At 39.4% G+C, this 20,311-nt stretch overlaps 1 protein-coding gene across 1 annotated transcript in view; it reads right to left on the bottom strand.

The window, feature by feature from the left end:
• psma5 (proteasome 20S subunit alpha 5) overlaps positions 1–20,311 on the bottom strand; it is a 38,492-nt gene that overhangs the window by 13,354 nt on the left and 4,827 nt on the right. Inside the window, exons 2-9 of the mRNA XM_048231654.1 lie at positions 18,178–18,221; positions 17,802–17,868; positions 13,504–13,630; positions 12,350–12,417; positions 9,517–9,624; positions 6,601–6,659; positions 6,378–6,480; positions 2,689–2,775 (exon numbers count right to left, since the gene is read on the bottom strand). Coding sequence (XP_048087611.1) covers positions 2,689–2,775; positions 6,378–6,480; positions 6,601–6,659; positions 9,517–9,624; positions 12,350–12,417; positions 13,504–13,630; positions 17,802–17,868; positions 18,178–18,206 — 648 coding nt within the window. The 5' untranslated portion in view covers positions 18,207–18,221. The remainder of the gene's footprint in view (positions 1–2,688; positions 2,776–6,377; positions 6,481–6,600; positions 6,660–9,516; positions 9,625–12,349; positions 12,418–13,503; positions 13,631–17,801; positions 17,869–18,177; positions 18,222–20,311) is intronic.

The raw sequence follows: 20,311 nt of genomic DNA, 5'->3' as shown, positions 1-20,311 counted from the left end.
ATGCCCCAAACTATGGAACACCCTGCCTCTGTACATCAAGCAGGCGAAGTTCAGTAAATATTTTTAAAAAGATCTGAAAACATACCTGTACAGGAAAGCTTTTAGTTAACTCCTCTTATCCTGTAGACTACATTTTCAGATTATTCTACATCTGCTACTATTGGAGGGCGCAGCCAGCCAGAAGTGATGGGCTCCCCCTATTAAGTCAGGTTCTGCTCAAGGTTTCTTCCTGGAATATCAGAGTTTTTCCTTGCCACAGTTGCCATATGGCGTGCTTGTGGGGGGTAAGAGGGTTAAGGCTGCCAGTCTTGAGACATCATTTTCTATATTTTTGATATGTTGCTGAGTAGATCATAAACAGCAAAGAAAAGTGATTGATAATGACTGACTGACTATTATTGTGTTACATGCTTCAAATGTAAAGCACTTTGAGCTGCATTCTGTGTATGAAAGGTGCTATACAAATAAAGCTTATTATTATTATTATTATTATTATTATTATTATTATTATTATTATTCTTTCAATATTCTGCTTTGCGTCCGAATAATAGCGATTTTTATTTACCCTGTCAAAATAATCTTAGCATTCACAGCGCAAATTGATTTAGTCTTTTATGCAGTGGAGAAAGTGACAGCGCGCGCCAAGAAAGTGCGTGCGTCCAAATTCACCCATTCTTCTCAGTTGAACTACTCGCGAAGTAGCCTACTCATCACACAGTAGTGTTTATTTTGTCACCTATTTTTAATTTAGTCTTAGTCTTGTGACGAAATGTCCTTTTTAGTCTTTGTCATATTTAGTCATTCAAATATCGTTTTTGTTAGTCAAGTTTTAGTCGACTAAAAGTCTCGTCATTTTAGTCTAGTTTTAGTCAAAAGAAAACTAAAGGTATCTTAGTCTTAGTCAGTTTTAGTCAACACTTTTTAGTCTTTTTTTTTTTTATAACAAATTATTTCTGATTACCATTTGAGTCAAATAGTGTTTCACACATCTCAATTTTAAAACAATATTGTGTCCCCACAGGGCTACTCGTCTGTTATAATTACTCATTCAGATTTTTTGTCAGTCAGTATGTTTACATGCACAGGTAAGTTGAGCTACAGTTATATCTCGGCTGGGATTTGACCATTGACAGTAAAATATTTGACTGGACCATTGTCATATTCGTAGACCAGTGTTTCTCAAAGTGTGGTCCGGGGATCACTGGTGGTCCGCAAGCTATCCCAAGTAGTCCGCGAGCAGATGTGGTAAAATATAATATAGAGGAGTTGTTTGCAATATTGAACCAACTTGTATGTAAAAACAGTTCTGCAACACTGTTCATGTAAGATATGCCAGTTTAAATCATACAGTATGAATCCACACAATAAGCAAAGTGCAAAGACAATAAGCAAGGTGGTTCAGTAAGTAGGCCTATTGTGTAGACTAATTATAGGCTATTGTTGAAGTAGGTTTTTTTTGCTAGGGTTAGAAGTGGTCCTGAAACTGAAAAAGTTTGTCATAGGCCAAAGTATTAATGTTTTACTCCGCCTCACTAGATGGCAATATGCACCCAAACACAACACATTCTCCAAACAGACTCTCCATTTTAGCCATAGCTAACTTTCCATATTAGCTTACTTGCTAGCAAACTTTGCATCATCAGTCTAACTAGTTAAATAGTTGACATTACATGATGAACATTTTCATATGGACATTCTGGGGGATGTTAATTTGTATGAGAGAAGCTTCAACTTCTGGGTATGTAGCATTGTGGCATAAAGCTTAGGTAGTTAGCTTGATAACTCTGGCAGAAATTGCAGTGTTCTTGTTCCATGTAGTTTCGTGTTGCAGCCACAGGGTTGCAGCAACAGCACGTAGACTAGCCTACAGGAAGGCTGAACGTATGAACTCATTCAGAATATTTTGAAAACATAACAGCTAGATATTCTGTCATCATTTTGTAGACGAAAATGAAGAGAGATTTTATCTTAGTTTTTATTTCATGCAAAACATTTTAGTCTCGTCTTTTTTCGTCAACAATAATGCATCTTAAGATAGTCTTAGTCAGTGTTTCAGGACATTACTGCCGTCTCGTCATCGTCTCGTCTTAGCCATGAAAAAAAAGGTCGTTGACGAACATATTTCCTCTCGTCTCGTCTGACGAAATTAACACTATCACACAGACATCACAAGTATCACATCACATGAAAGAGCGTTTTCTCAGCTTTTAAATGATGTTAGCCGCTATTTGCTGTGGTGAACGGTTCGCGAGAAAAGTAAATTATATAATTCAATATGATCATAAATTCTACTTAAAGTTCTGCACACATCTCCCTACCCATTCATCTCGGTCGAATACTTCACGAACCGTTCGTTCAACACATGACAAAACATATATCAGAATAAACAGAAGACCTTACCGAACACAAAGGTGTAAAGTAGTCCCCACTAGTAGTAGGTATAGTACTCACTTACCAGATAGCACTACTAACCAGATACTGTTAAGTCAATAAGACAATAGTATCTAGTTGACAACATGCGTCTAAAAGACATTTTTCCATTGGGGATCCACAAAGATACCACAGTCTTTTTGGAAATAAATTGACAGATATCTGTCATAGCAACAGAGAATTTTAATTCCTGTGTATGCACTGACTGGAAAATGAAACAGATCTCTAAATGACAGCAGCAGAACAAAGTTATTTTACCTCAATGTTTGTAGCATTCAGTTTCTCCTCCATAACTTGTTTCAGGATAGTAAGAGAAGACTTGATGGCATCTTTTAATGTCATGGACTGAAAAAAAAAATATATAATAATATTATTATAATAATAATGGTAACACTTTATTTTAAGGTTCACATGTTAGCCACCAATACATACCATATAATTCTTAATAATAATGCCTGACTTTAGAATATGGAACCAATTCATGACTAATAAGTACATTCTGCAGAGGTATTACTGATGATAATGTGCTTGCTACCAAGGAACCAGTTTCCACTTTAGAATGGGAGCCAATCTCCCAGTTATTAAGTGCTATTTCACACAGCAACCTGGGCAGTGAAATGCAGCAATGAGGTTGAGCCATACACTTGCTTATTCTACAACTGTTCTCCTACTATTTGGGATTTATTCAGACAGTATACAAGTAGGTTATGCATATTCTATTTTGGTACTTACTACTAATTAATATGTAGAGATCAAGGCTTACAAGGTCATTATTAAGATTATATCAATAATAAAGGCCTAATTCGTCATGAAAAAGAAATTTGTGAATACACACCTAACAAATGGTTAATGTTGCCTAACACATGCCTTACAAGTCACTAATACAGGTATTAATTAGGTATGTATTGGTGGCTAACATGTGAACCTTAAAATAAAGTGTTACCATAATAATAATACAAATACTTATGTCAATACATAATAATGTCAATACATAATAGGGCAGAGGGTGAAACGACTCTCCACTAACCGTCAACTCATTCGAATGTTACTCAACAACCGTACGATGGCATCAAGTGACCGACAAAGAGAGTGGCAAATGGCAGCTGGGGTGAAATGCACGGCGAAAACGGTTCAAAACAGGCTCCTAGGGGCAGGGCTCAAGTCGTGTAAAGCTGGACAAAAGCCCTTCATCAATGAGATCTATCTATTGCATCTATTTGCAAGGCATTCTGCTCTGACAATGTTACCCCAACTCTGAGGATTGTTTTTTTCCAGCAGGACAATGTCCCATGCCAAATTGTGCATAAGGAGATACGTGTTTGACGGTGTAGTATTTGTTAGCGCGTCAGACTTCCAATCGTATGTGCCATGAGTGCGCGAGTTCAGTTCCTGCAAGGTAGGTTTAAGGGTAAATATAGCTGCAAGCAGCAATGCGGGGGCCTAGCAGTGCGCTATAGCAGGAATGGCATTGCCATGGCATGAGCAAGCACTCACAGCAAGAGGCCAAATTACACCAATGTCCTTGTGCGTTCTCAAAATCAGCTACCATGTCCCTCTACCAAGTTTGGACTTCATACATCGAAGAGTTGCTGAGATACGAGCCCACTTCCTGTATTACAGCGCTCCCTATACAGGCCAAATGATGCCAATTTCCTACTGTGTCCTCACAATCAGATACGAAGTCCCTAGTTTGGACTTCATACATTAAAGCGTCTCCGAGATGTTAGCCCACTTCCTGTTTTGCGGCTTCATCGCCATATTTGATTGGCTGTCATGGGCCAATAAAGTGGAATTTGAAAGATCTGACAAGTATCGTTTGTGCGGCTCGGTCTGAAGATCATCTTCGCCAAGTTCCGTGAAAATCAGATGAAATTTGTGACTGCTGAAACTTTCCGTAGAGTTTGGACCAAATCCAATATGCCGGAGGTCCAATATGGCGGAAAGTGACGGGATAGGGGTAGATGAAATCAGGATGGTCCAAGGATTCAGACGCTACCTCAATTGTGAAAATCAGACAAAAGAGTCAAAGATCACGTGCATGAATGCATGTCCAGCATTGAACTGGTGGTGGCGCTAGAGTGTTCAATGTATATGCATAAAAATTGCTGTGAGTGATTGGGACAGTGTCCTGACTAATGGTATCGAGTTTTGTTATGTTAACTCAAAGTGCCACAGAGATGTTAGTCCACTTCCTGTTTGGCGGCTTCATCGGCATATTTGATTGGCTGTCACGGGCAAACAAAAATGAAATTGAAATGAAATGAAATCTGACCAGTATCTTTTGTGCGGCTCGGGCAGAAGATCATCTCCGCCAAGTTCCGTGAAAATCGGATGAAATTTGTGACCGCTGAAACTTTTCATAGAGTTTGGACTAAATCCGGAGGTCCAATATGGCGAAAAGTGACGTAATAGGGGTCATTGAACTTAGGGCGGTGCAGGGATTCCAACGGTGCCTGATATGTGAAAATCGGACGCACCGTTCAATGGTCATGAGTGAATGCAATCCAGGTTCGACCCATTGGTGGCGCTAGAGTGTTGGGCATAGAGTTCTGTAAATTAGTGAGAGTGATCATGGGACAGTGCTAAATCAGTGTGCCAAATTGTATAACTTTAGACCCAGCGGTTCAATTTTCGGCCAGATTTTGACTTGTTGGTGGCGCTAGATGGCTGGGTTTAGAGGTCCGTAAATGAGTGTGAGCGGTCAGTGGAGTGTCCCAAAACTTTCTGCCAAAAATCTGCACTTTTTAGCCAGGCGTTCTATGGGCTGCCATAGACTCCAATGGCGGATGTATAATAATAAAAGGAAAAGCTAGTAACTCAATGGGTGCCTTCGCAGCTTCGCTGCTAGGCCCCCAATTCTTTGTGTACTTATGTTGACCATTGTCGTTTCAACAGTGGAAACCAGGTTTAGTTATGTTTTTTTTATTAGTTATGAACACAAATAAAGGGAACATTTTTGTAGAAGTCACTTTTTTTCATAGTTTGTCTGGTCTTATAGTCAGGTGGGACTTATATATATAAAATATATATATAAATAAATATATAATTTAAAAATGTTTTAAAATGTTAGTCAGTATGAATTGACATGAACCCTACATGAAACTACAGCCGTAGGGCGCTCTAGGCTTGTGGAATGTGTTTGGGAGGTTGGTGAACTTGCGACAAGTCAAACATTTTTTCGTACTTAAAGGGATATTCCACGATTTGTGGAATTACACTCTAATTTTCCACCTCCCCTCAAATTAAACAATTGATTTTTACCTTTCCCCAGTTCATCCAGCCGTTCTCAAAGTCTGGCGATACCACTTTTAGCTCCAGCCTAGCATAGATCATTGAATCGTGTGATATCATTGTGGTGCTGTGCCCATAGTACGTTGCAACGTTCCTTGATAATTACGCCGGAATGAGAGTATAGTTCCATGTCAAATTAGCCTAGAAAATGGCCACGTTTAATTTTTACACTTTCTTATTACACTTTCTAACTTGAGAAGAGTCAAATTTTAAATGGGAAAATTACCGGAAATGTTAGTGCACGAGAAGTGAGACGCTAATCCAATTCAATGATCTATGCTAGGCTGGAGTTGAAAGTGGTATCGCCAGACTCAGAACGGCTGGAGGAAGAGGAAGAGGAAGAAGATCACAACAGTTCCCGCAGCTTAGGACACCACAGACTCCGGGGTCTATTTGCACAAAGCTTTACTGCAATTAAGATTTTACTGCAGTACAATTCTACAGTTTACTTGGAGAATATTTTCTAGTTTGCGCCTGCTTTTCTGAGGGTGTAGAATGTGTGAGTAGGACTGTCTAAAACAGTATAACAACTGTTTATATGTTGTTTAAAATCAGATAGCAAATAAGATGTTAAAATCTGTGTATACTTTGCACAGGAGTATGCTAGTCCAGACACAATTCTATTCAGTGAGTGAATTATGACATTGTAAGAGTACCTTATGGTAGACTTCCTGCAGCGAGCTCTGGGCCCCCTCAGATGCAGAGCCAATGGCTCTTGCATCACATTGAACGAACGTGCCTGATGGGTCCATGTGGTATCTACAGAACAAGGTTTTATTAGCACAACATGCTCTTCAGGGCAAACATACATGAAGTATTTAAAATATAAATAACTATCAGTCCCTTTGGATGCATTAAGAGTTAAAACGATGCACTTACAACTGGGGTCCCTTCTCATCCATGCCTCCAAAAAGGAGTGCCACGCCAAATGGTCGACTCTGAATATAGAATATAGCAATAAGTGGGAAGCAGCATATAAAAATAATATAAAAAAACAAAAACAAAGCAGGAACAGGTCTATCTTGCTTGTAGAGCTCTTTACTACTGCAGCAACTCATAATTTGAGATCATAATAAAGACATTTCATTCATTGTTCCTCGTTGGTGGAATGATTATCGAGTGTTGTCCATTCGAGAGAGTTTCAGGATATTCTGGGAGTGATTTGGGAACATTTTTTGATCGTTTTTATCTTATGTGTAACTAATTACATATTTTTACAAAGTCATGGTTATTGCCGTTTTGAACACTTGCTACTATGAACACTTGCTATTATGAATTATTGTATGTTAAACTGTTAAATCTAATGCTAATGTAATATTGATTGCTATTGTTGTAAGTCCCTTTGCAGTGTTTCCCATACATTGACTTATTTGTGGCGGCCCACCACAATATCAACATTGACCACCACACAATGATTTTCCTGGTTGTACTAAATTGTGCTTAAATCTGGTTAGAATCATAACCGCGCTGCACTAATTTGTTAAAAACTGTTCCATTCAAGTTAATTCTGCATACCACCACAAATAGAATTAAATTCTGTGGGAAACACTGCTTTGTATAAAAGCATCTGCTAGGTAAAGGGTAATGGAGAGTGTAGACCACTTCTGACCATTTGATGACTGACTGTGGCTGTAACGGCTCCCACACACAGCTGCGTTCCGTCAACGCATTCCAGTGGGTGTTCCCGACGGTAGCTATGCAAATGACTTGAAGTAAAACCGTAATGTGATTGGTTGGTGCCGTCCGTAGATTGGCTTGATTGGCCGGTGGCGTCTGTCGGTGCAGCAACAGCTGAACTCCTCAACGCGAGCAGCGGGAGAAACGCGACGCGACGGACCCACAATTCAGTTCGGCAACGGATCACATGAGCCCATTTAAAGTGAATGGGATGCGTCTACAGCAACGCGATGCACGCAGCTGTGTGTGGGAGCTGTAATCGGTGTGGTGTGTGCAGCACCGGCAACAGTAACAGACCTCAGTTGGTTTGTTTTCAACATGTGAAATCGCCTTTGGAGCCAGGTTGCACTGATATTTGGGTCAAAACTTGCTTTTAAAGGGACACCAGGCAAGCCTGATGCTTTTTCTCTACGAAACTCCCCCTCGCTCGGTCTGAAGCTCTTTTCCTTTTCTTTGCGTCTTCAGTCAAAGGTTTTCGCTGCTTCTTCGCCGGCTCTGCCATTATACACACGTTTGCAACAATCTCTAGCGTTTCGTTAGCCTGCCTCTGTGCTGAGTGATTCAATGGTCCATTAACATCGTAGCTAGCGCTTTGATGTGTGCCAAGTCTCCGCTCCCTTTCGAGGAAAAATTTCCCTCTGATGGCCTCTCCATGTAGGCTCCGTGCCAGAAACATTTCCTGGTTCTACAGATATTCACTGCACTTTCACATGGTTTTAAAGGACCAGTATGTAGGAAATAATGGAAAACAAATTGTAACCATTCCAAAAATGTATTACCATATGTCATCAGAGAGTAAGGAAACATGATCAATTAAGAATGAAGACGAATGATGAAGTAATGGCTTATTTGACAACAATACTATAACCCGTAAAAAAAAAAAGTTACGGGGATCTCTTAGAATTTTCCTTTATGTTTTGAACGATTCATTCTAGAAAAGCGTATTAATAATGGGCTGGCGCGTCCTCCTATTTGGGTTACCAGATTAGCAAAGGCCAACTGTCAATAGCTGTGTAGTCATGAACGAGTAGCCTACGAGAGGCAGGCACATTTCCAAATCTAAGATATCTTAGAAGGCAGCAAAATGTGTTTTTTTGGTTTCGAACCGCACTTGCTGCCTCGCTCCCCATTTAGATATCTTAAAAGGCAGCAGTTTTTCCTGTTTCGAAAAGACCCAGTGTGTTTGTCAAATTCCACTATGCCAATCCTGCTGGTTCAACCAGAGACTTTCTAATGAGGAGACAGCACTCCAAAAATCCTCCATAGAAATGCATGGGGTTAGTTTTGTCATCTACACATCACACCCCTTCTGCGGCAAAACGTCGACATGTGAATACATTGAGCCAATAATGTGGTGTGTTGTGAAGACATTGTGCCAATCATGTGTTGTGATCGCCACTGGAGCAAGATTGGTGTCGTGAAGCCTTGCGCACGCACATTTCTGCCGAAATAGATGCCCGATTAGTGCCCAAAAAGCGTTGCAATATGGCTGCCGAGTGGAGGACTTTGGTTCAACCTCATGTAAAATGCTGCTATTAAAAAAACACAGCCAGCTATTACTTTTCACAAATGGGCCATTGCACTATCAATATCTTGTGCAAGAGACGTGATGGCGAAATGTAATCATTGTGTAAAGCCCGCCCAGACAATGTTATTGTGAGAACAGATCTGGTGTGTGCATACAGGTTTCTCAATGGATGGAGTCAAGACTGAATTTTCCAATTTGGGGTAGGGTAAATTTAGGCTGGCTTCCAGGCTAAAGGTTTTCACTATTTAGGTTTTTTAATAAAATGAGGATACTGATAGAAAAAGAAAGAGTCAGGCATAGGTCCAGACCAGGAGCACCTACTGGCCTTAGCCCCAAATACTTATTTGAGTGGCTTCTCACTAACAAAACAATCAAAAAGAAAACAGTTCCATTGTAATTGTATTTCTTTAACAAATGGAGTGTTGCATATTATCTTAAATGAATGGTGGCAAGACCAATTAGAAAGGATCAATGATGGGGAAATAATTAGTTGATATTGCCTGCCAAGTTGGTGCCAGTTAGACCCTAGGTTGTTCTTAGACCAGCCTTTTCTTTTAAATAAAACAAAAACACAGAACACTTCAATTTACCATTGCTCCTGGGTCAGCATCTTCTTCCCCAAACTGCAGTGCCAAGTTGGACACAGCCTGTGTCACAGCCTCAACAGTCATGGTTTCATTGTATGTGAACCAGTGGTTCTAAATGAGAATATGAAATAGCTTGGTAAGTGAAAGCAGGCCAGTTATCTTCATGAAATTCAGAAATCAATTAAATAAATTACCAGCTACTGATACACAATTTAGTTTGGTCACAGAGTAATTGAAAAGTGTAATGAGATGCTCCTTAGGCCTGCATGATTCGGGGGAAAAATATGAATCACGATTTTTTAGCTTAGAATTGATATCACAATTCTCTGGCGGAATCTTTTTTTCTCACAAAGTGTAATGTTTATTGCACACATGAACCAAAACAAAACAAATTGGTAATACCAAACACATTGTACAACTATTGTTGTACAATGTGTTTGGTACATTGTGCATCACCACAAGCCTGTACATGGAGGCTTCAATGAATAAAGAAAATACTGACCATTTAAGTACAGTAGGCTACCAAAAATATTACATATAACAGTAGTGTTGTCACGATACCATAATTATGGCTTTGATGCAATACCTGCCATAAATATCTCAATACTGAAACGATACCATGGCAAAATCCTAAAATATCTGGAAAAGAAAGGACGCAGACCTCCTCCAAGTGCATCGAGTCACTTGTGTTAAATTTGGTGCACTTTTGTAGTGTGCAGGTCTATTCTGGGTTCTAAACTTCCAACATAATTATTTTTATAGTCAGAAAAATAGTAGTGTGTGTGTGATTAAGCCCTTTATTGCTTGTTATAGTTCATTTACATTGTGTTGTCTTTTGGCAATAAAGTACCTTTAAATAGCCAAAATAGGCTAGATCAAGGTCAGTGTTCAAATTGCTGCATGCAAATAACTGAATGCTATGCAGAAGGGCCTAATCTTTAGGCCATCTGATGTAGGCTACCCTAGGCATTCTTGTGTTTATGGGATTTCTTGTGACAGTTGCAAAGTTGCTATGGGACAGTTGCAAAGGGGAAAAAAGTGAAGATAGTCTTCTTTGCTCCTAGTGTTCAAGTACGTTTCAACCACTCAGGTCTTCGTCAGATGGTCCATTACCTGTTGAAATATATCTGTGTGCATTCCTACATTATGTCTATTTGATAGTTAACATTTGCTACCACGTAACAATAAGCCGCTATTATTATGACTCAACATGCTTCGGTGGTATTATATGCTGTGGGCTTTAATTAGTGCATTTCGGGTAGCCTATCCTACATCTGGGCAATAATTATTTAACAAATTGTAGTCTACAATCAACATGCTGCAGCTACAGCTTTAGTCTCTAGAGAAATGGACTGTCAATTTAGCCTGGCTGCGCCCTCCTACGTATTTCCGCTCAATTTTCATTTTCCTTCAGTACGTCGTCTGGGATTTCGGTATATTCACAGGTTTTCTCATGCCAAATTTTACCTGTCCAATCAGCGAACAGAGGGGGTGGCTGAGAACGATGCCTTTGAGGTCGTGTGCTAGTTTGAGAATGACATGCGTCATGACCAAACGTTAGCGATTGGTTATGGCAGATCCAGAGTGGCTCCTGGCAGATCCAATAGTTTTAAACAAACAGAGTACTCACCTTCAAGTAAGTTAACGCTTGGATGAAGATGTCTCTGGTAGGACCAGGCTACTGTCAATTGCCAATTTAAGTATACAGTATCAAAAACAGAATGATTTCTTACCACACTCTTGAACTGCTTGCCTTTCAGAGAATTAATTCATTCAACTGGCAATAACATTCAACTGGCCATTCAGTTCGGTTTGAGACTGAGTGGCCGATTCTCATCAATAGTATCCAATGTTTTTTGCAGTAGCCTAGCCTAGGTTATTTCTCCACTACTGGCTCATTTATAAAACGGGTGCTTTCTCCATGTCCTCTGCAAATTAAGATAGTTCGGTAGAGAGACGTTTGAATAACTTAGCGTTTGCGATTGACAACACGATTGACAACGTTGTGATAAGTAGGTTATACTAACTTTGTTCAAAATGTATGCATTTAAGTTAACTTTGCAAAGTTGTGTAGGCTACACCACACCAGTTGTAGTCGAACAGTCCTTGCTTGCACAAGCGGTGCGGGCTGAAGCCAACCTGATTGAGAGAGAGCAGTGCAGGAAGAGAATGTGTGCTCTACCCTGCACACATCTCTACAATGAAATAATGTATCTAGGCTAATCTATATTTTAAATAAGCAATCACTGCGTACTGCTATGGAAACATTAAGTCAATATATTACACGTATTTTGAGTAACACAGGAATGGACTTCACAGTTATTCAGTAACTAACTAATTACTGAAATTTGTAATGCGTTATGCCTCACTTTGTTACCCAATAAAGTAACTAATTTACAGTAGCGCGTAACTTTGTAACTCATTAGCCCAAACGATGCTGCAGCCTCGAAGGCTTTACGAACTACCGCGCTCGCTCCACCAGTGAAACATGTGAATAAAAGGTGCTTTGTCATTGGCTGAGGGTGTGAAATTAAATGAGAATCAAAGTCATTTAAAAATGAAATGAAATTGTGCAAGGGGGTGAATCGAGATTGCGATTTTATAACAATTCAGAGGATAAAGCATGACATATGGTCACCCAGTCATGGACACATACATCACCAATGTTGTTATTAAAGAGTAAGAGATAATAACCCCAACAACCCCACTGCATAACTAAGAGGTAATTTCCCAAAACACTTGTGTGGATTATTGTAGACCTAAATCCATACCAAAATTTGAAATGATAATCTTAAATAAAGACAATCTGAAATAAAGCCAATCTTTTTACACTTACCTGTGTTTCCACTCTTGCTTTGTCTATTAGAGTTTTGGCATCAGCAATCAGACCACTCATTGCACAACCTGAGAGGAAAGGAAATATTTTTAAAAAAAGATGGCAGATTTTTGTCTTTTGCCAAAGTGTCAGACTTGCAGCTGTGGATTCGGGATTCAAAGTTTGACTGTCAGTAGGTGACGTTACGAGTTCTCCACCATGCCCAGGTGACAAACACCTGACCTCAAAGATGACAGCTAGCTCTCTTGCACTAGTATTGTAGTCATCAACAATAGCCGCTTTCACACTGTCGGGCTTCACTTCACTGTTTTGAATGGACACGTGTCTTGAATCCAAACATTTTTATGATAACCTGAGACTAGCAGTGAATTCAAAATAAAACTGTTATAACAATTGAGTTCCCTGTGAATTTTACACCCTGTGCAGTGGGTAGGGAGTGGGGCATACAGCATAATGATGAACGAACAAACAAACAAAAATCCACATATGTGGTGGACAGTTTGAAAATTATGTAAATATAAATCAGGTTTCTAGGACAAGTATACTTGCGTATACAAGGAATTTGGTCTCTGCATTTATCCCAGCCGTGAATTAGTGAAGTGAGGTGAAGCACACACTAATCCGGAGCAGTGAGCTGCCTTGCTACAGCGGCGCTCGGGGAGCAGTGAGGGGTTAGGTGCCTTGCTCAAGGGCTAGAGATGCACGGTTCGCGGTTATAGCCGCGGACTCCACGGTTAAACCGCGGATCGGGCGGATGACGTGAAGAAATATAATATTTTAATTAAATTCAGGCGGGTGGCGGTTGAACCAATCAAACGCATCACCCATATACATTAAAACAACCAGCGGATGGCGGGCGGGTGCGGTTTTGAAAATTGGTCAAAAAACGTTGGTGTGGATGGATGGCGGATGGATGATAAGTTTTGCTATGCGGTTACGGTTGAAATAATAGCCCATCCGCACATCTCTATCAAGGGCACTTCAGCCATTCCTACTGTTCAGGGATCAAACCGGCAACCCTTCGGTTACAAGCCCAAAGCCCTAACCAGTAGGCCACGACTGCCCCAATACAAGCTTACATATGTAAGCTACATGGAAATAAAAGTAATATATGTAATTTTCATGACTGCCTAAGATGACTGATCATAACTTACCTATGTGAGTATCAATTTCAACAATTTTCTCAATGCTGCTGGGCTCCATCAGAGGAGAGGTTATCCTTTTCTCCACAGCTAGACAAACTCCTTCTGAAGTCTGAATGCCAATTGCAGTGGACCCCAACTAAAACAAAACAAAAGTACCTTAACATTTTATACATCAATATTTTCTATATACTAAACTGAAAAAAAAATAATGCAATGCATAGGATGGTGTAGCCTGAAAGCCTTAATGTTCTACTTTTGATATGACCATAATATCAAAAGTCTGGCAAAGCCTGGTCAAAGCGTTATTTGTTTGTTTGCATCACATTACATAAACAAATAATGAAATAATCAGTCATTCTTTCATTTTTTTTATTTTGGATTCTCAATTGAATATCAAATGAACGAATGATACACGGACCTGGAAGCAGCCCAAATTTAACTCCACCCACAAAATTTGAGGTCGGGACATTTGGTTTGGACTTGTTCAACTGAGAAGCAACTATGCTCGAAACAGAGAGGTTCGAACCAACTGCACCAATCAAATTGTTTGGGCTGGCTTTGCACGATGATGAACAGATGAGCAACGGTGTCTCGTCTATCATGTCACCTGAGCATGCTTTGGTTGATTTTGTTTGCAACAAAAAGCCTGTGGCTAGAAGCTAGATATTTAGATTTCTTTATCGTGTCTGTTGTACAAGATATTGACCAGAAAACAGGCTTCTGTGGAGAAGTAGGATTGTTTGTGTTTTCTTCCAAAAGGATTCACTCTCTTCTTAGTCTTAGTTAAAAGTCTAGCCGCAGAGTTCTGTATGAGTGCCAATTTCTTTAGATGTTTTTTGGGAAGACCAGTGAAAAGTGCATTGCAGTAGTCTAACCTGCTAGTGATAAAAAGTGAATTAGTTTTTCTGCATCTTGTTGAGTTAAAAGGGCCGCGACTTTGGCAATGTTTCTCAAGTGGAAATAGGCTGTATGAGTAACTTTACTGATATGGGGCTTAAAACTTAACTCTGCATCTAAGATGACACCGAGGCTTGTTACTTTTGGTTTGACCTGGTGCGCCAAGTTCCCCAGATTACTAAGAATAATATCTCGCTTTAGTTTTGGTCCAACCAAAAGTACCTCTGTTTTGTCATCATTTAGTTTCAAAAAATTGTTGCTCATCCACTGATTAATGGAGGTTAGGCATGCAGTGAGGGAGCAAAGGCCATCTGGGTTAGTTGGCTCCACAGAAATATACAATTGGGTATCATCTGCGTAGCTGTGGAAGTTTACATTATGCTGACTTATGGGACTTAAAAGGGAGCTAAGCTATCATATACTTTTTTGAGGAATCTAGTAGGGATTGGATCTAAAACACATGTTGAGGAGCCGGTTTGAATTATAATTTTACTAAGCTCAGATTGAGTAATAGTGCTAAAGGACCTTAATTTTGGGGGGCTGTTTTTAGGTGTACTATCAAACATATTACTTGTGTTACCAATAGCCTCCCTTATAGAAATGACTTTGTTTTTGAAGAAGTCTGCAAATTCTTCGCATCTTAGAGAGGATGCCTGACTGAGTGTATCAAAAGGTGTTTGATGCAATAGCCGATCAATGGTAGAGAACAACACCCTAGAGTTTCCACTGTTTTCAGCAATTACCTTAGAGAAGTGGTTCCTCCTCTCATTCCGAATAGCTCTATTATAATTTGCTATTTTTTCTTTTAGAATGGCACGGTGAACCTGTAACTTAGTTTTTCTCCATGTTCTCTCAGCTTTTCTACATGATCTTTTTAGATCATGGATATTTTCGTTTATCCAAGGTGTCAGTTTGCTACAGGGCCTTTTTTTAGTCTTTAAGGGTGCCACACTGTCAAGCAGAGCGCCTAATTCATGATTGAGAGCCTCTAAGAGCTATGAACTGCTGTTCTGCTCTAATGTCCAAGAGTGGCAATTTGATTGCAATTTCGGGATGAATTTTTGGAGTATGTAGTACTATATTAAAAGATACACAATGATGATCAGACATTTTTATATAATTTACTGATAAGTCTGTGACTTCTATCCCTCTAGAAATGACTAGATCGAGGGTGTTGCCAAGGTTGTGGGTGGGTCCTGTAACATGCTGCTTTAGCTCTAAACTGTCCAACACATTAAGGAACTTACTGGCTTTAGCATCAGTTGTCTTATTGACATGAATATTAAAGTCGCCATTTACAATTATCCGATCATAGCTAGTGATGATGAGCGACATAAGTTCAGAAAACTGGTCGAGAAAGCCAGTCCATAGTTTAGGAGGGCGGTATAAGGTTAATAGAAGTACAGCTGGGTCAGCCTTCAGAGTGAGGGCAATATACTCAAAGGAAGCGAATTCGCCAAAGTTGACTCTAGTGCAACTATATTTGTTTGAGAGAATGGAGGCAATTCCACCACCTCGTTTGCCTTTTCTAATTGAGTGGAAGAAATTATAATTTGGGGGACAAGTTTCAACAAGAACAGCTTCGCTGTCTGAAGTCAGCCAGGTTTCAACAAGAAACAGAAAAAAAGATTTCACTAATAAAATCATTGATTGCAAAGGTTTTGGTAGTAAGTGTACCTATATTTAGTAAACCCATGTTAGCTGAAAATGCCTCTGGCTTTTGAGGAATATGCTGAAGTATGGAAAGAATATTTGTTAGGTTTCTAGTTTTAAATTTGTCTTTTCTTTTTACTATACGTTGGGTAGAAATCAACGTTGGAATAGAACTATAAGCATAAGTCATGCTATTGCATGAAGCAGCTTGATCTATGTGTTAGGCTTAACTGTTAATAGTCCACTGAGCAAAAAACAGCAACACCATTCCATTCATCAACAGCAGACATTAGTGAGATATGAAAGTAGCACAGAGTTACATCAATGTGTTAACTCTTTACATTTTTCTGACTGTGAGGATTAAGAACTTTCCTTACAATGAAAGGCTAATCTCGGGTAACATGACCGACTACAAGGCAGCTGAGGGTAAGATGAATTGGCTTGGAGTACCAGAAGCCAAGACTGACCTGACCATAACAGTCTCTTCCAGACACTGAGGCATGCAGAGTCAAAATTGTGGAATTCCCAATACAATGAAATGTACTTTCTAGCCTGGCCTCTGCCTGCCTACGTACTTCCGCTCGATTTCTTTTCCCTACAGTACTCCGTCTGGAATAGGTTGATTCGCCCTTGTTTACTTCGGTAGTTGGGCAGCCGACCCAACTAGCGAACAGAGGGCATCCCTGAGAGCGATTACGTTACACAGGCATGGTCTTTCAATTACTATGTCCCCGCCCCCAAAGCAGACCGCTAGGAATACATCAACGTAGGGAGCGAAAAGGGCTTATGAAATCTTTGAGCAAATGTGAATAAAAGGCGCTAATAAGGTAGGTGTGAGTTATTTTAGCTCTTTCTAGTTTAGCCTATTAACAGGAGCGTCACGAACGAAGTCACAGTCGAGTAGGATGTTATATCGTCAGCTTTGTCATACCTTAATTTTGTCACTTGAAATACGAACGTACCCAAGTCAAACTTTAGTTTAGTAGGCTACATGGTCGCATCAAAATCGCTATTTTTCAAACACTAAGGAGGCTCGACATAACATGAAACTTTGATCGAAGCATCATCAGTGTCTGAACACATGAACTCGAGCATTGAGAACATTGTTCGTGTACACATAGTTTACTAAAAAGAAAGATTTTGGACAACTCACTTCTTGCAAGATGGCAGCGAGCAGAAAAAACAAGTGAGTTGTTCAAAACCTCTCTTTTAGTAAACTCTGTGTACACCAACAATGTTCTCAATGCTCGAGTTCATGTGTAGAAACACTGATGATCAAAGTTTCATGTTGTGCCTTCTTAGTGTTTGAAAAATAGCGATTTTGACGCGATTGTATCAAAAAAGTAGTGGCCCTATACCCGAAAACGATCATACAAGCTTAAAAGTAGCGCTTTGGACGTACTTATGCATTTATATGAAAGTTTGACTTGGGTACATTCACAAAACACCATATGATGCATTTTGGTGAGAGTTACGGAGATGAAACGTGTGACTGTTTGCTGATAAGATCCACGCTTGCTTGTTATGGGCGTGATGCAGAGAAACTTCTCTGTATGACGAAACGCTGGTTTTAAGTGATTGGTTCAAAGCGGTTCAAAGGAACTCCAATTTTAAACCTCAAACTGTGCCCTCCCACCCGGAAACAAACGTTTGCCTATGGATCTAGGCCAGCCTCTCTGCGAAGTCAGAGAGTTTGGTTTCCAGGCTATGTACTTTACATAATAGGACTGTTCTATGTGAAAAGATAAGATGCTTACCTTAATGGCCTCAATGGCATACTCCACTTGAAACAACCGTCCCTCTGGAGAGAAAGTGTTTACTCCTCTGAAAAGACACAATAATTGATTATTTTGTGAACTAAATACCAAATATGAAAAAACCTTTGTATAGCCTCATTTTGAAGTCATTGGAAATTAGAATATTTCCTATTAAAAAAAAAATGATATAGTTTAAAATGTGCTAGCCTACAAGTGCATACCAAAATTATTTGCAGAATTTATTTCAAAAAGTGAATTTCATATATTCTAGATTCATTACACATTCCAAATGTGTAACCCAAAGTAGCCTTAAGCATGCTGCCTTACTGCTGCTTTAAGATGTCACTCATGAAGGAATTAAGATTCCATAACTTACCTATCATACTCAGACCTTGTCAGAAACATGTTTAAGGTTGTTCACTGGCAAAGAGAAAAATATACATTGTGATGAAATGTCCAACAAGCATAATATCCATGCATACATTTGAGAAATGTAAGCCCCGATAGGCCGTTTTTTAGAACAGCTAAGGGCTGTAGCCGTTCCAAAATCAGTGTAGCGTACAGACTCAGGCTTATTACTTTTCTAAAACGGTTACTACATCTGGCAAGATAAATAAAGGCACAGCAACAAGAAATGTAATGATTTATTCAGATGATCATTCTTCCACTGTCAATCACAGTCTGGTGCGCACTGATGAGCCCAAACTCGACGAGAGGGTGCTCGGTTGTAGTGTGGGAGGGGCATGAGAGTTGTAAACATTCAACATTTTGGCCAAGTCCCCTCAATCTGTCAGACTTACCAACTGCAGCTTTAATTAGCATCACAAGAATACTAAAGGTCCCGAAGAATAAAAAAAAAACTTCATTAGGACTGCTTTAGCCACAGACCTTCACAGCTACTGTATGTTTATGGAACAGTCTAGTGATGCATTACCTCTCTTCCTGATAGCTGTTGAAAACTGCATGGAACTGACAGGGATTGTTTTGTTTTAAAATAATAATAATAATAATAATAATAATAATGATAATAACAATAATAAATATAGCTGCAAGCAGCAATGTGGGGGCCTAGCAGAGCGCTAGAAGGAATGGCGTTGCCATGGCATGAGCAAGCAGTCACAGCAAGTTTGATGGCAATCGGATAAAGAATGGCTGATAAATAAGATAATTTACTTTGGTGTAATTTGGCCTCTAGGGGCACTGTAACAATGTCCTTGTACGTTCTCACAATCAGCTACCATGTCCCTCTACTAAGTTTGGACTTCATACACCAAAGAGTTGATGAGATGCGAGCTCACTTTCTTTATTACAGCACCCCTAGAGGCCAAATGAGACCACTTTCCCTGGATGTCCTCACAATTCAGCTCCCTGTATCAAGTTTGGATATCATGCATCAAAACGTTGCGGAGATAAGAGCTAATTTCCGGTCGCCGGTCATGGCCGATCATGTGAAAATCGGCCAATTCCGGTCACCAGCCGATCTATCGGTGCATCTCTAGTGAATAGGCTATTATTTTTAAATAATAGACATCACCATGAAACTTCCTCAGTTGATTACTTACACAAGTATGAACAAAAAATGTATTACAAGTTTTTGAAATTCGAATGTTTAATTATGCAAATTAGGCACTCATTAAGTATGCACGATTTTGCATATATTTTCGGTAGATAGATCTGAACATATGATAAAGCCAGGTACAAAATTCTTTTTTTTCATTTTGTTTACACACAAGATGAAAATAAAATTAGAGGGATTTCAGGATATCTGCTTTGATTACCTAGGAAATCAAAATATACTGTCCATAGCCTTAAATCGATTTTTGCCATATTTTTTTGATTAAAATGTCACATAAAATCAGGCCAGGAATAATGTATTAACAAATCCCTCTGTAAATATCTTCAGAATACTGCTAAGTGTATAACTGGAAAGTTTGGTGTACATAACTACATAGGCTGAGATGTTTCTACTGGAAAATGAAAAAAACTCAATTTGAGAAAACAGCCTTGGAACACAGCCAATGAGATTCCGTTCTCTGCCTAGACTCGCCTTTGAACTTTCGCAATTGGTTGTGGATAGTGTGTCCATATTTGGATTGCAGAACGTCATGCATGAAAAACAGCTTTCCAACAGTACTACACATGATATGCTCGTATCACGGTCGCGGTATAGCATGAAACGTTAGAAGGCTAACTTTTGGTAAATTTAGGAGAAATATACAGGCACGAGTAGACAAAATGTAATGAAATAAACACCTAAATGTGTAAATCTGACTTTGTTGTTGTAGTAGTGTGAAAGAGTATGTGAAACAGCATGGAGTGGATATTTAGGTTCAGATGCTTGTTCTTTTCCTTTTTGAGTATGTAATGATCCCAAAACTTTACTTGAAAACTTTAGACATTTTCTGCCATTTATGGATATCTTGCCATTTATGGATATCATATACATTAGCCATAAGCTAACGCATTAGTTTCTATTCTGTAACTTGGAATGCTAGCCTACGTGATTGCTC

Source organism: Alosa alosa, chromosome 21 (assembly GCF_017589495.1).
Source record: "Alosa alosa isolate M-15738 ecotype Scorff River chromosome 21, AALO_Geno_1.1, whole genome shotgun sequence".
Classification (NCBI taxonomy): domain Eukaryota; kingdom Metazoa; phylum Chordata; class Actinopteri; order Clupeiformes; family Clupeidae; genus Alosa; species Alosa alosa.
Note: the sequence above shows the minus strand (reverse complement) of the source record. Positions and strands in the feature narration are given on the sequence as shown.